Raw genomic sequence first — 13581 nt, 5'->3', positions numbered from 1 at the left:
CGGATTTCTGTGAGTTCAAGGCCAGCCTGGGCTACCAAGTGAGTTCCAGAAAAGGCACAAAACTACACAGAGAAACCCTGTCTCGGGGGAAAAAAAAAAAAAGTGTGCATATATGTGTGTGCAGGTGCATGTGTGTATGTATAAAGACTAAAAGACAGCCTCAGGTGTTCTTCAGGAAGACTGTCTACCACCTTTCAGGGTCTCAGTGAACCTGAAGTTTACTAATTAGGCTAGACAGGCTGGCCAACAAGGCCCAGGGGGGCCTCTTTCCACTTTCCTGGCTCTGGCATATGCATGCATCACCACACATGGCATTTTATATCAGACCTGAGATCCAACACAGGTCCTCATTGTTGCAAGGTAACATGTCCGTCCATCTAGAACCTCTCATTGTGATTTAATGTGTGTGCGTGCGCATGCGCGCGAACATACACACTATATTTGTGCAGAAGAAGGTGCTGGTGCTGCACAACATGGGTGCTGGGAACAGCAACTCAGGTCTTTTGCAAGAGTAGCATGTGTTCTTAACTTCTAAACATTGCTCCAGCCCCTCTCTAGAGACTAGAACTCAAAGACCCAATTTTTTTTTTTTTTTTTTCCGAGACAGGGTTTCTTTGTGTAGCTTTGCACCTTTCCTGGAACTCGCTTTGGAGACCAGGCTGGCCTTGAACTCACAGAGATCCGCCTGCCTCTGCCTCCCAAGTGCTGGGATTAAAGGCGTGCGCCACCACCGCCTGGCTCAAAGACCCAATTTTTACCCTTGAGTTTGAGGCAGTCTCATGTAGCCCAGGCTGGCCTTGAACTTCTGGTCTTTCTGCCTCCACTTTTGAGTGCCAAGATGACAAGTGTGTACTTACCCCTGCTTTCTGAGGTCTTGGGGATGTATCCCAGGGCTTTGTACATGCTAGGTGAGTACTGTACCCACTGAGCCCCAGTTCTCAGCCTTAGGATTCTTTGGGAATCAGATGGAGAGCTGGCTGGCCCTCACTAAGAACAATGAACAACCCCTTTCACCATAGGATCAAGGTTAGGATGCCGTGTTCTGAAGTACCTTGTCAGTAGGTGTCACCAAAGGCAGAGCAAACAGGACACCAAGACCTAGTTGATCCTGTGCCCAGGGAAGGGTGGTCAGAGTGCTGGTGGGCGTCAAGGACCAGCCGAGTCATTCTAGGGGTGCTGGTGCCTTTCCCCTGATTCACAGTCAGCAGTGACTCTGGCATTGGCCAGAAGTAGGGATGGGAAGCTGCTTGGTCTCCCTCTCCCATGCTCCCAACATGCATGCTGTCTCTCACACCCAGCCTTCCCAGTACCAGAGGACATTGTACCCGTCTTTTCTCTCCTGTGACATTACCTCTAGTCCAGAGAGTGTCATTTTTACCACTGCCTGCCCTCCCTCGATGGAGGCCTCATTGCACCAGGCTGGCAGCACATGTCCCAACACAGATGACTGGCCACAGCTCCTTGTAAGAAGGGTTCTTCCAGAAGCAAGCTGAGTGCATTTCCTCCCTGGTCCCTATGCCGGAGGGGAGTGAGGGTAGCAAGGGCTGGGTGCTGTGAGCAGAGGAGGAAGGGTCCGAGGCTTTGAGCTCCCTCCAGCCAGGGACCCAGGCACTGCAGCAGTAGACACGCCAACCTGAGAGTGCAGCTTCCTGCTCTGCTCTTTTCAGGCTGTTGTTTTTTTTGTTTTGTGTTTTTTCAAGACAGTGTTTCTCTGTGTAGCCTTGACTGTCCTAGAATTCTCTTTGTAGGCTGGCCTGGAACTCAGAAATCCAACTGCTTCTGCCTCACCTCTGATTTAAAGGTATACAGCACCACTGCCTGCTTGATTTTTTTTTTTTTTTTTTTTTTTTTAAGAGTCTTTTATGTTGCCCCAACTGACCTGGAACTCACTGTGTAACCAGTCTGATCTCAAATTCAGAGAGATCCACCTGCCTCTGCCTCTGTGCTGGGTTCAAAGATGTGTGCAACCCTACCCAGAAAGATTTAATTTTTTATTTGTGTGTCCATATGTCTGACTATATGAGAACAGAAGTGGAAGTGGGTATCAGATCATTGAACTGAGGGTACAGGTGTGTGGGTGCTGGGATCCAAAGTCTGGTCCTCGTGACTACCAGCAAGCACCATTAATTTCTGTATTCCCTCTTTTTTTTTTTTTTAAAAAAAAAAAAAAAGATGGGGTCTTGATATGTAACCTAGGCTAGCTGTTCTCAAGCTTTCAATTCCCTACCTCAGCTTTCCTATATGCTGGGTGGCGTGATGTCACAGCTTACCTGAGTTTCTACAGAAACTCACTACATCATGTCACCCACCATGTGTAAATTACCTGCTTTGCCCTCAGGGGCTTTCACTCCCTGTAGCAGAGGCTTCTGAAGCAGAGCTGGGCATGTGTCCTTGCAGCCTCTGTGTAGCCAGCCGTAAACCATGACCCACCAGAACTGCCCAGCTGCTTTAGCTAGTGACACCCGTTCCTACAACAAATGCTCGGTGCTCATTGATCTTGGCATGGTGGCAGAGGCCTGTCACCCCAGCTTGGGAGGCCAAAACAGACAGGATTGCTACAAGCTTGAGGCTAGCCTGTGCACTGCGTAGCAAGAGGAAACTTAAGAAACAAGAGGGGATACTGAAAAGATGGTTCAGCAGTTAAGAGCACTGGCTGTTCTTCCAGAGGACCCACATGGTAACTCACAACTGTAACTCCAGTTCAGCGTGCCCAATATCCAGGCCTCCATGCATATCAGATACACAAGTAGTACAGAGACACACATATAGACAATGCACCCATAAACATAAAATTAAAAGAAAGAGGAGCCAGCAAGTTGGATCTTCAGGTAAAGACAAATGCCACCTAGTATGACATCCTAAATTTTTTTTTTTTCCAAGACAGAGTTTCTCTGTAGCTTTGGAGCCTGTCCTGGAACTCACTCTGTAGACCAGGCTGGCTTCAAATTCACAGAGGTCCTCCTGCTTCTGCCTCTTGAGTAAATTAATTTAAAAAAAAAAAAAGAATGGCTGGGGAAGTGGCTCAGTGGGTAAGAGCCTGAGGACCTGAATTCAGATCCCAGTAACCACCTAAAACCTGTGACCATGCACATGCATAACCCTAGTTCTGTAAGGCCAGAGACAAGAGACCCCTGTAGGGCTTCCTAGCTGCAGCCTACCACTGCCTGGGGGACCAGCCTCCAGCAGTGCAGGGCTCAAAGGGGGTCCACCAACTCAGAGTCAGCGCTCTAAGACCTTCTTATCTGAGAGGGTAAGGGGAAAGACACATACTCTCTTGATGGTTTCCTTCGGACTTTTTCTTTATTTTTCTTACCTCTATCAAGAAAGTCCCTTCTGTCTCTCTTGATGTCCTCCTTCTAACTAACTTTGTTTTTTCCCTTACAACTTATCTACCCCAGTAGAATCTTTCAAGCAATATAAAAGTTTCACTGTGGTTACATTCTATTTTTTAAGTGAATGATTACAATGAATACAAGTAAAAACAGCATGTTTTCTATATCCTTACATGATTACACATTTTATGGATTACAAGTGAAAAACAAGTTGTTCCAAAACCCACATACATTCATGTCCAAGCAACTTGTTATAGATTAACAGAATGTAAGCAAGCAAGGTATTTTTCTCAGCCAGTTCTTTTGCTGGCAGGCTGCATTTTGTGGTTACAAAGAAAGGACCAATCATTTTATTATTTCAAAAGGTAATCTTACAAAAAATCTTAGAAAAATCACAAACCTAAACTCTCATATATATGAAAAATAATCAGTCAGCTCTACTTTAAATCTTTAGGGTGCATACCCCCTCGTCAGCTTTTTTATGGCAGGAGATTGAGGGCAGAAATGGGCACAAGGAATTAGTCATCATCTTTGATAACCAACCAGTTCTAGCAAGGAAAGCACATCAGCTAATAATAATTGAGCTTCTTTGTCTTTGATCCCTGACCTTAATGAGTCCCTCAGCTGTGTTATGAGTCCTTGTGAACTTTAGGTTGTTTTCTAGGGTTTTCCATCTCAAAGCTGTTATTACAACATCTCATCTAACTTGAAGTCATTCTCTAAAGCTTTGTTTCAGCAAAGATGCACTCTGAAACCTGTGAACACATCTCCCAACATTAAGATTAAAAGAATTGCTGGGCAGTGGTGGTGCACAATCCCAGCACTCAGGAGGTAGGCAGATCAAGGCCAGCCTGGTCTATAGAAGGAATTCCAGGACAGCCAAGGATATTATATGGAGAAAACAAAACAAAACAAAACAAAAAACAACAACAAAAAAAAAGATTAAAAGATTCAAAACTAGCTGGGCTACTGGGACTTAATTGTTTTTCTTAATTGTAACCTAAGCCACAGTCTACAGAGCTCCTCAGTAGAAACTCATGTGTTCTAGCTCTGTTTGTTTTTTGGTTTTTTTTTTTTTTTGAGCTGGGGATCGAACCCTGGGCCTTGCGCTTGCTAGGCAAGAGCTCTATCAACTGAGCTAAATCCCCAACCCCTTGTTTTTGTTTTTTTTAATCCTCTGCAGCTTCTGCTTTATCAGAGGCAGGGGCAACATTTTATCCTACCTTTACCTATGTTAATTTTTCAACTAAATGAACCTCTATCATCTCCCTTACTAAGTATTTATTAAAAATCCTCAATCATCAAAATTCTATTTAAACTAACACTATTATTGTATAAAATCATTGCTTTAGTTAAACAACTTAGGAGGAAATCATCTTCATAATAATCCACGGGTAAAAATGTCCAGTAGAACAGGATATTTCCAAGAGATGATCATACTGCATTAAGGGTAGTGGGGATCTTCCCACGGCCATTCACAACATGCCAGACACCAGAGGGGAAAAATGGCAGCAGCAAACATGAAAAGACACAGCAGTAGCAAGAAACATTCTGGGGCCAAGGCTCTTGGGGCCTTGCCTGTCTGAGATTCACCCATCAGGGTTTTGTTTCCTGGTGAGCCTGAAGTCATTTGCCATCTGCTGCTCCTCTGACGTGGCCATTAGCACCAGCCTAGCTCCAGGTTCAGTGAATGATCCCATGTCAAGGAAAAAGGTGAAGAGTGACAGGACAGGGCACCCAGCATCCTCTGGCCTCCACATTTGGGCACATGTGCACACAAACCACATATATTTACATGCACATAGATGGCATGCACAAGACCACACCAAGTTATCCATGGGTGCTGGGATCCTCATAGTTGTGTAGTAAGTGCTCTTAACTTCTGAGCCATCTCTTCAGCCCCATCAATGGTGGTTTTTATATTTTATGTTTTGGGATATTTTGTTGAGTTTTTTGTTTGTTTGGGCTTGGGTGTTTTGTGTGTGTGTTCACATATGTATGAGTGTGTGGTGTATGTGTGAATGTACAGACCAGAGGAGGATGTCAGGTGTCCTGTCCATCACCCTCCATCTTACTCCCTTGAGGCAGGGTCTCTTACTGAACCTGGAATTAGGCTGGTGGCCAGCAAGCTCCAGCTCTTCCCTAGTTGCCACCTTCCTCAGCACTGGGTTCTAGGCACTCGCTGTCATACCCAGCTTTTTTTTAACTGTCTGTTGGGGATCTGAGCCTGGGTCCTCATGTATACACAGCCATTGAGCTGTCTCTTCTGACCCCAGAGTTTGTTTGTGTTGTTGTTTGTTGGTTGGTTGGTTGGTTGGTTGGTTTTGAAACCGAGTCTTACTATGTTGCCAGGCTTTTTGGAAATTATTGGGGTCAGACAGTCTTTCTGCTTGACCTCCTGTGACTACAGGGATGCAATGCCACCTCTGCCTCTAGCTGCGTCTCACATGCACCTGTTTTCTGGGTTAATACTCAGGCAGTCAGGCTTTAAGCAGCTTGTGTGCAGTGGTGGTGGATCAACTCCTTTCTGAGTCTGTACCTAGTTCTCTGTGCAGCAGCCAAGTGCCTCTTACTGCTTATGGCTGAGGTGGGACATCTTCACTAGGACATTTTCTGTTTCAACCAGGTTTCCCTCTTTAACATCATTGTCCCATGATTGTTCCAGTTGCTGATGGCTTGGAGTTTTTATGCTGCCCTCCAGTTCACTGTCCTGGTCTCCAGGCCTTTGAGGTCCACTGATTTTCACAATATCCATTCTGTGTATTGCAGCAGTCCCTCAGCGGGCAGATCACAGGGTGGTGGACACCATTGACCAGCTTGTCATGCGTGTCATCCAAGGCAGGCTGTCTCCCAGAGAGAGAACACTACTTCTGCAGGACCCTGCTTACTGGTAAGCATGCTTATTTTTGTCTTTTTTTTTTTTTTAAGATTTATTTATTTATTTATTTATTAATTATACAGTGTTCTGTCTGCACATATCCCTGCAGGCCAGAAGAGGGCGCTAGATCTCATTACAGATGATTGTTAGCCACCATGTGGTTGCTGGGAATTGAACTCAGGACCTTTGGAAGAACAAGCAGTGCTCTTAACCTCTGAGCCTTCTCTCTAGCCCCTATTTTGTCTTTTTTTAAATGACATGTTCTTTTTTTTTCTTTCTTTCTGGAGCTGAGGACTGAGCTAAATCCCCAACCCCTAAATGACATGTTTTTATTTAAAAAAATAATTGTATTATGTGTATGAGTGTTTTGCCTGCATGTATATCTGTATACCATGTTCATCCAATGTCTGAGGAGGCCAGAGGGAATGTCAGATACCAAGGAACTGGAGTCAGAGACAGTTTTAAGCTGCCATTTTGAATTGGGTCCTCTAGAAGAACAGCAAGTACAGATGAGCTATCTCTCCACTGTAGACCAGGCTAGCCTTGAACTCACAAAGATCCACCTGCCTCTGCCTCCCGAGTGCTAGGATTAAAGGTGTGTGTCACCACTACCCATCCAGCCTTTATGTTTTGCAAGAGCTCTTGAGAACCACTTACCTTCCCTGCTGGATTGTCCTAGGTTGCAAAGAGACCGTGCCCCAAGGGCGTATGGTACTAAAGGAGTACCCACAGCCCTGGGAGGCAGGAGGATCAGAACTGGCAGCCAGCCTGGACTATAGAACTCTTGTAAAAACAAAACAAGAGGCTAATGAGTGTTTTGCCTGCATGTGTGGCTATGTACCACATGCCTGATGCCTGAAGAGGTCAGAAAGCAGCATTGGATCCCTGGGAACTGGAGTCATAGATGGTTGTGAGCCACTATGTGGGTGCTGGGAACCTAACCTGGTCTACTGCAAGAACAAATGCTCCTAACCATCTCTCCACCCCCACCCCACTCTCCAATTTTGTTTGTTCTTTCTTTTTTTTTTAAATTTAATGTGTTTATTAGGTTTCATAGACAGTAGATGACATCTTTTCTCCATCCACAGTTCCCAGTCCCCCTTTTGTGTGTTTATGAGGACAGTCTGTTCTCCTTTAGATTGGACTGAGTTATCTTTTGGGCTACTGTATATGGCATCCTAAGCACATTGTGTGGTTGAGTCAGCAGCTATAGGTTTATACTGGACTTCTCACTGTTGACTTCTTAGGCTTACATTGGTAACAATTATAGTTTTCAAAGTTAGACCTCTTTCTATTCCAAGTGTCAGAAAATCCATTCAGATGCACTTAAACCAAAAGTGATTTATTAATTTACAAACCTGAGATGTGATTAGGTGTCATTACAATGAATGAATGATGCTTCTGTGTGCCTCTCCCCCTCTCACAAGGACCTCCAGGGTCCCAGTCTCCATCTCTGTTTCTCTGGTTGCAGGTCTCATTCTGTTCTGTTACTTAGTGTGAAAACAGGCTCCTGACAGTCCCTCCATGCTAGTGTACCCCAGAGTTGGGAGGTAACTCTTGCCTTCAGTATTTACAAGTTCTTGGAAGAACCTTGATTCAGACCAGAATTGGAGACAGATGTCCTGTGCATACTTTTCTTGGCTAGGTTGCTTGTCATTTATTTTTTAAGAGATAGGGTCTTACATTTTGGCCTAAGCTCTGCCCAGATTCCTGGGCTGGAACGCTCCTCCTGCCACAGCCCTGGTTCTGTATGCTCAGTGTATTTTGAGGCTACTGTTGACTCTACACTGGCTGCCTGTGAGCTGGTCTGTGGCCATCCTTGCTTTACGTATAGAAGCATTGTGCTTACAGGATGCACAGCTGAAATGAGCTGGAGCAGAAATCAAATGCAGGGCCTCCAGCTTCAGCCAGCACTCAGCCTTAGACTGGTGAGGGAAGCTGAGACCACATGGTAAGAAGGCATGCAGGTATAGAGGCCTAGGGGTGATTTCACTGGAGGGACATGGTCCTAAGAGGACTGCCTCTGCCACATGGACACTGGGCCTAGCCTAGCAGCTGATGATCACCACTAGAGAGTCAATCCATTGTTGGTGGTGTGTGTCCTGGAGGACAGGGTCAATCAGAAGATCAGAAATAGGCATTGATTGAGAAAGCTAAGATTTAGGGGAGCCACTGTGAAGGTGAGGTACCTATCTTGACAAGCAGGGTGATGAGAGAGGAAATTTAGTGTAGGTATGTGCATGGTATCCACTTTCTCAAATGGAGAAAGCACTAGAACCATGAGATAGGAACTGCTGCTGATGGCCTAGAACCTAGTTTGGGTACAAGTCACTCAGTGACCTCTCTGGACCTAACATGTAGGAACACACCTGACACATGCCTGGCCTCAGTGGCTTTCCCTAGCTGTGGAGGGAGATTCCACAATCCTTGGCTCTAAAGCCAGAACCATGTGGCTGAAACTGCAAAGTTCTGCTTGCTGGAACTTGCATGGCTCCCTGGTTCAAATACAGTTTTGTCGGCTTTCTGTTTTCAGTGGTGTCCTTCACTACCTAAACATTTCTTTAATTCCTTTTGATAAGTTAGTTTCCTTCACTGCCCAAATGTGGCTGTCCTGGCTCACTTTGTAGACCAGGCTGGCCTCAAACTCAGAGATCCACCTGCCTCTGCCTCCCCAGTGCTGGGATTAAAGATGGGCAATATTACAACCAAACCTAAACTTCAATTCTGTGTCACAAATTGGAAGCTTAGCTGGGTCGGGTCTTACCCTGAGGTCACCACTCCCTTTAAACACAGGATTTAGCTCTATTATACTTCCTGGTGCTCCTTTTCTCCTTAAACTGTTTGCATTTTTTACCTTGCTCAGATTACTCATTTTCATCATAGATCTGTGTAAGAGTGACCACTAACAACCACACAACACAGTCAATACTAGGCTATCTTGAAATCTCCTCTGCCAAAGCCATTAGTCCAAAATTCTTCACTTTAGCCTCAGGCAGAATTTTTTTTTTTTTTTTTTTTTTTTTCTTTCTTGAGACAGGGTTTCTCTGTGTAGCTTTGTGCCTTTCCTGGAACTCACTCTGTAGACCAGGCTGGTCTGGAACTCACAGTGATCCACCTAGCTCTGCCTCTCGAGGGCTAGGATTAAAGGCATGCACCATCACTGCCCAGCTCTCTGTGTAGTTTTGGTGCCTGTCCTGGATCTCGCTCTGTAGACCAGGTTGACTTCGATCTCACAGAGATCTGCCAGGTTCTGTCAGGCAGATTTTTTTTTTTTTTTAAGATTTATTTATTTATTTAGTTGGGGATTTAGCTCAGTGGTAGAGAGCTTGCATAGCAAGCGCAAGGCCCTGGGTTCAATCCTCAGCTTAAAAAAAAAAAAAAGATTTATTTATTTAGTATACAGAAGAGGGTGCCATATCTCATTACGGATGGTTGTGAGCCACCATGTGGTTGCTGAGATTTGAACTCAAGACCTCTGGAAGAACAGTCAGTGCTCTTAACCTCTGAGCCATCTCTCCAGCCCCAGGCAGATTTTTTGACAAGGGCAGAAAACAACCACATTCTTCACCAAAATATCACAAGAACAGTCTCTAGGCCACTTACTAATTATATTCTTCTCCTCTGAAACCACTTGAGCCAGACCTTTGTAATCTACATTGCTGTTAGCACCACTGTCTTCTATACTTCTACTAGTATGGCTCATTAAATCCCACTTAAAAGCATTCAATTGTTTTCCTAATCCAAACAAGCAACATGATCAGGCTGTCACATCAATACCCCACTCCTGGTACCAACTTCTGTTTTAGTGTTCTATTGCTGTTAGAGAGACACCATGACCATGCCAACTTTTATAAAAGAAAACATTTATTTGGGGTTGGCTTAAAGTTTCAGGGGTTTAGTCCATTGTTATGGCAGGAAACATGGCGGCCTGTAGACGGACATGGTGCTAGAGAAAGAGCCACCAAGAGAAGCATGGGCTAAACACGCCTGTGTGTGCTTCTCACTTGCTGCCTCCCCCCCCCACACACACACACACTAGGGAGGGTAAAGCAGGAGGACAGCCAGATTTCAAGGCCTGCTCTGGCCACATTGTAAGTCTGAACCCGCCTGGGGAGAGTGAGAGTCTGTCAAAAAAGAAAACAAAACAAAATACCAAGCTTGAGTGTGGCCCATTTGCCCAGCATGTGAGGCCACCATGGGTCCTATCCCAGTGCTACACTATAGAAAGAGAGATGCTTACAGCAGGGAGTGGCACTGCTTGAGAAGGATTAGTGTGGATTTGTTGGAGGAGGTGTATCACTAGGGTAGGCTTTGAGGTTTCAAAACCCCAAGCCAGTCCCAGTGGCTGTTTCTTCCTGCTGCCTGCAGATCAGGATGCAGAACTCTCAACACCTTCTGTGACCAAAGTTGACAAAGAATCCAACCAATTCTTGCTTGCACACCTCTGGAGGCAGAGGATGGTGGCTCTCTATGAGTTTGAGGCCTGCCTTTTCTACATAGTGAGTTCCAGGCCAGCTGGGGATACAAACAAATAAAAAGAAAATGGCTCCTTTTGTAGACTAGGCTGGCCTCCAGTTCTCTGCAGTCCTCCTGCTCCAACCTCCCCATTGTTAGGATTAAGAATAAATCTCTCGGGCTGGAGAGATGGCTCAGAGATTAAGAGCACTGACAGCCCTTCCAGAGGTCCTGAGTTCAATTCCCAGCAACCACATAGTGGCTCACAACTGTCTGTAATGAGATCTGGCGCCCTCTTCTGTGTACATAATAAATAAATAAATCTTAAAAAAAAAAAAAAGAAGCCTCTCACTGGGCAAGCCTCAATCATCAAGCTCCTGACTTTCTTGGGCACCTGGACAGCAGAGGGCAGTGGGCGCCTCCCTTAGGAGGGCAGCTATGTGCTGCTCTCACAGTGTCTTGTGTCTGCTTGGCAGGTTTCTGTCTGATGAGAGCAGCCTGGAGTATAAATACTACAAGCTGAAGTTGGCAGAGTCACAGCGGCTAAACCACAGCTGGCCCATTGTGGAGCGGAGGCCCACGCCAGCACAGTGTGCAGTGCGCGCCATGCTGTATGCACAAGCTGTGCGCAGTCTTAAGCGCAGACTCCTCCCATGGCAGCGCAGGCGGCTGCTGCGCTCCCAGGGTCCTCGAGGCCTGAAGGCCAAGAAAGCTGCCACTGCCCAGCACACATCCCTGTCCTCAAGCACTCGGCAGAGACACCATGGCCGACAGGCTGCAGGCTCCTTGCAGGTAAAGCCACCACCAAGAGACTCAAGTGATGCTGCCCAGGACTGCCCACCAGAGCCTGCCAAACCCTGTCCTCAGTCCTCCAGCCCTGGAGCCTTGGGCCCATCTCCTCGGCCAACTACTGGGGATGACTCAGAAGCCCTGCCAGCCTCTTCCCCCTGCCCTTCTGCTGATGGTAGGTGCTCACCACTAACCCTCCTGTCACCATGCTCATTTGGGTCCTTTGGGGTGGTGGAAGTTGGAGTGCTAGGTGCTCAGCAGTCTAGGCCAGGTGGCAGGCTGGATTAGCCAAAAGAACTTGGATAGGATGGGTACATGGCTACACTGTCCTTCATGTTCCTCCTGAGCCCCCCACTCTTGATGATCCAGCTGACCCGGGTCCTTGCTGGGCCTCCGTCATACCACGTTATCTTCATGTGTGCCAGAGTCTATTGAGAGTCTACTGTGTCTGTGGAAAAAGACAGTTTTCAGAGACTCTGCATGCTCCCTCTTGATGCTTTGCTTGTCTTTTGGATGTGGTTGTGAGAGATGTGAGACAGGATCGCTCCATATAGGTCCAGACCTGGTCCTGGTCACTCTGTAGCCCAAGCTGGCCCCAAACTCACAGAGGTCTGTCTGCTCTGCCTCCCAAGCACTGGGATTAAAGGCCTGCACCAGCATGGCCAGAAAGAGCTTTCTTTGTTTGAGATAGGGTCTTGCTCTCTAGCCCTGGTTGTCCTGGCACACATTATTATAGCTGGGACTAAACTGGAACTTAAAGCCACTGACCTGCTCCTTCCTTGTCCCTGTGCCTGGCTTCTACAACATTTTCATCCTGTTTGGATAGCTTACAGCATCTAACACAACACCTATGCCACATGAAGCTGGCTGATGTGGAGTGCACCTGTCACCCCAACACTTGGAAGGTAGAGGCAGGAGGACCTGGGCTTCAAGGTCACCCTCACCTATGTAAGACCTTGTCTTTTACAATAATAATAATAATATCAACCACAATAGATCTGCAGAAATGTTTATTCGTGTATTATTTAGAGGTATTAAGAATGTAAAGTATGGACAAAGGCAGTTGCTTTTTTTTTTTGGTTTTTTGAGACAGGGTTTCTCTGTGTAGCTTTGCGCCTTTCCTGGAACTCGCTTTGGAGACCAGGCTGGCCTCGAACTCACAAAGATCCACCTGCTTCTGCCTCCCAAGTGCTGGGATTAAAGGCGTGTGCCACCCCTGCCTGGCCGGCAGTTGCTTTTTAAGTGGCTTCATTGGTCTGTCTGGGTTCAGCAGTGCTGGCCATTGACTGCAGGGCCACAGGCCTGCTCGGCACTCACTCACCCCCAAACTGTACCCTGAGTCTGTTGCAGGTGTTTTCAGCCTGGCCTGGATGAATCTACAGGTGCAGGGTCCATGCAGCCAAGCCCACATGGTGTTTCCTTGGATGCCTTCTGTGTCGCTCTGCCCAGTGCTCCCACTTAGCTTGCAGCGGGAACATGCGCAGACTACACAGTGCCCAAGCCATGTTCCTTGGCTCCTGAAATGCTGGCAGGTATCTGCTGACCTGAGCTTTGAGGGTCTGAACAGCAGGTTGGCAGCCTCTTGGCTGATGTGATGAGGGTGACAGCCATGTGCCTATTCCCCTGGCAGCTAGCCCAGGAGTCCGTGGACTGTTGGTGCTTCTGCCACAGTCTGCCTAGTGACTAATTAGAACAAGGAGAGGACTCCAGAGTCACATGGTGCAGGGAAGGACCAAGGGTAAGAAGCTTGAGTCAGTCTAAAGAGCCACAACCACTGTTTTCTGTTTTGTAGTGGATCTGAAGACCATGGAGACCGCTGAGAAGCTGGCCAAATTTGTGGCTCAGGTGGGCCCCGAAATCGAGCAGTTCAGCATAGAGAACAGCACCGACAACCCTGACCTGTGGTACGTGCCTTGGACCCCCACACTCCACAGCCACACACTGAGCAGGCAGGATGGGTTCCTTTGGGTTAGCCTTCACCTAGATCAGGAAAGCCTCGCCTTCATTGTGTGGCCCTCACACAAAGAATAGGTACACCAGCAGCATTTGGGCATGTGTCTCACAAGTTATCTGAGAAAAGCCCAGAAACCAGCCCTGAAGAGCCCCAGCTGCTGAGGGAACTCTATC

The 13581-nt window shown here is 46.8% G+C and overlaps 1 protein-coding gene across 5 annotated transcripts in view; it reads left to right on the top strand.

Annotated features, from left to right (window-relative positions):
- Nucleotides 1-13581, top strand: part of Sugp2 (SURP and G-patch domain containing 2) — a 31535-nt gene that overhangs the window by 9193 nt on the left and 8761 nt on the right. For all 5 annotated transcript variants that reach the window (XR_004946891.1, XM_036209376.1, XM_036209375.1 and 2 more), the window contains exons 4-6: nucleotides 6102-6222; nucleotides 11142-11629; nucleotides 13247-13358. Coding sequence is in view for 4 of the 5 variants with exons in the window: in XM_036209376.1 (XP_036065269.1) it covers nucleotides 6102-6222; nucleotides 11142-11629; nucleotides 13247-13358 (721 nt within the window). In the remaining variant the exon portion in view is untranslated. The remainder of the gene's footprint in view (nucleotides 1-6101; nucleotides 6223-11141; nucleotides 11630-13246; nucleotides 13359-13581) is intronic.

The sequence above is a fragment of the Onychomys torridus genome, chromosome 17 (genome assembly GCF_903995425.1).
Source record: "Onychomys torridus chromosome 17, mOncTor1.1, whole genome shotgun sequence".
In the NCBI taxonomy this organism is placed as follows: domain Eukaryota; kingdom Metazoa; phylum Chordata; class Mammalia; order Rodentia; family Cricetidae; genus Onychomys; species Onychomys torridus.
This window is presented reverse-complemented; position numbering and strand designations above follow the sequence as displayed.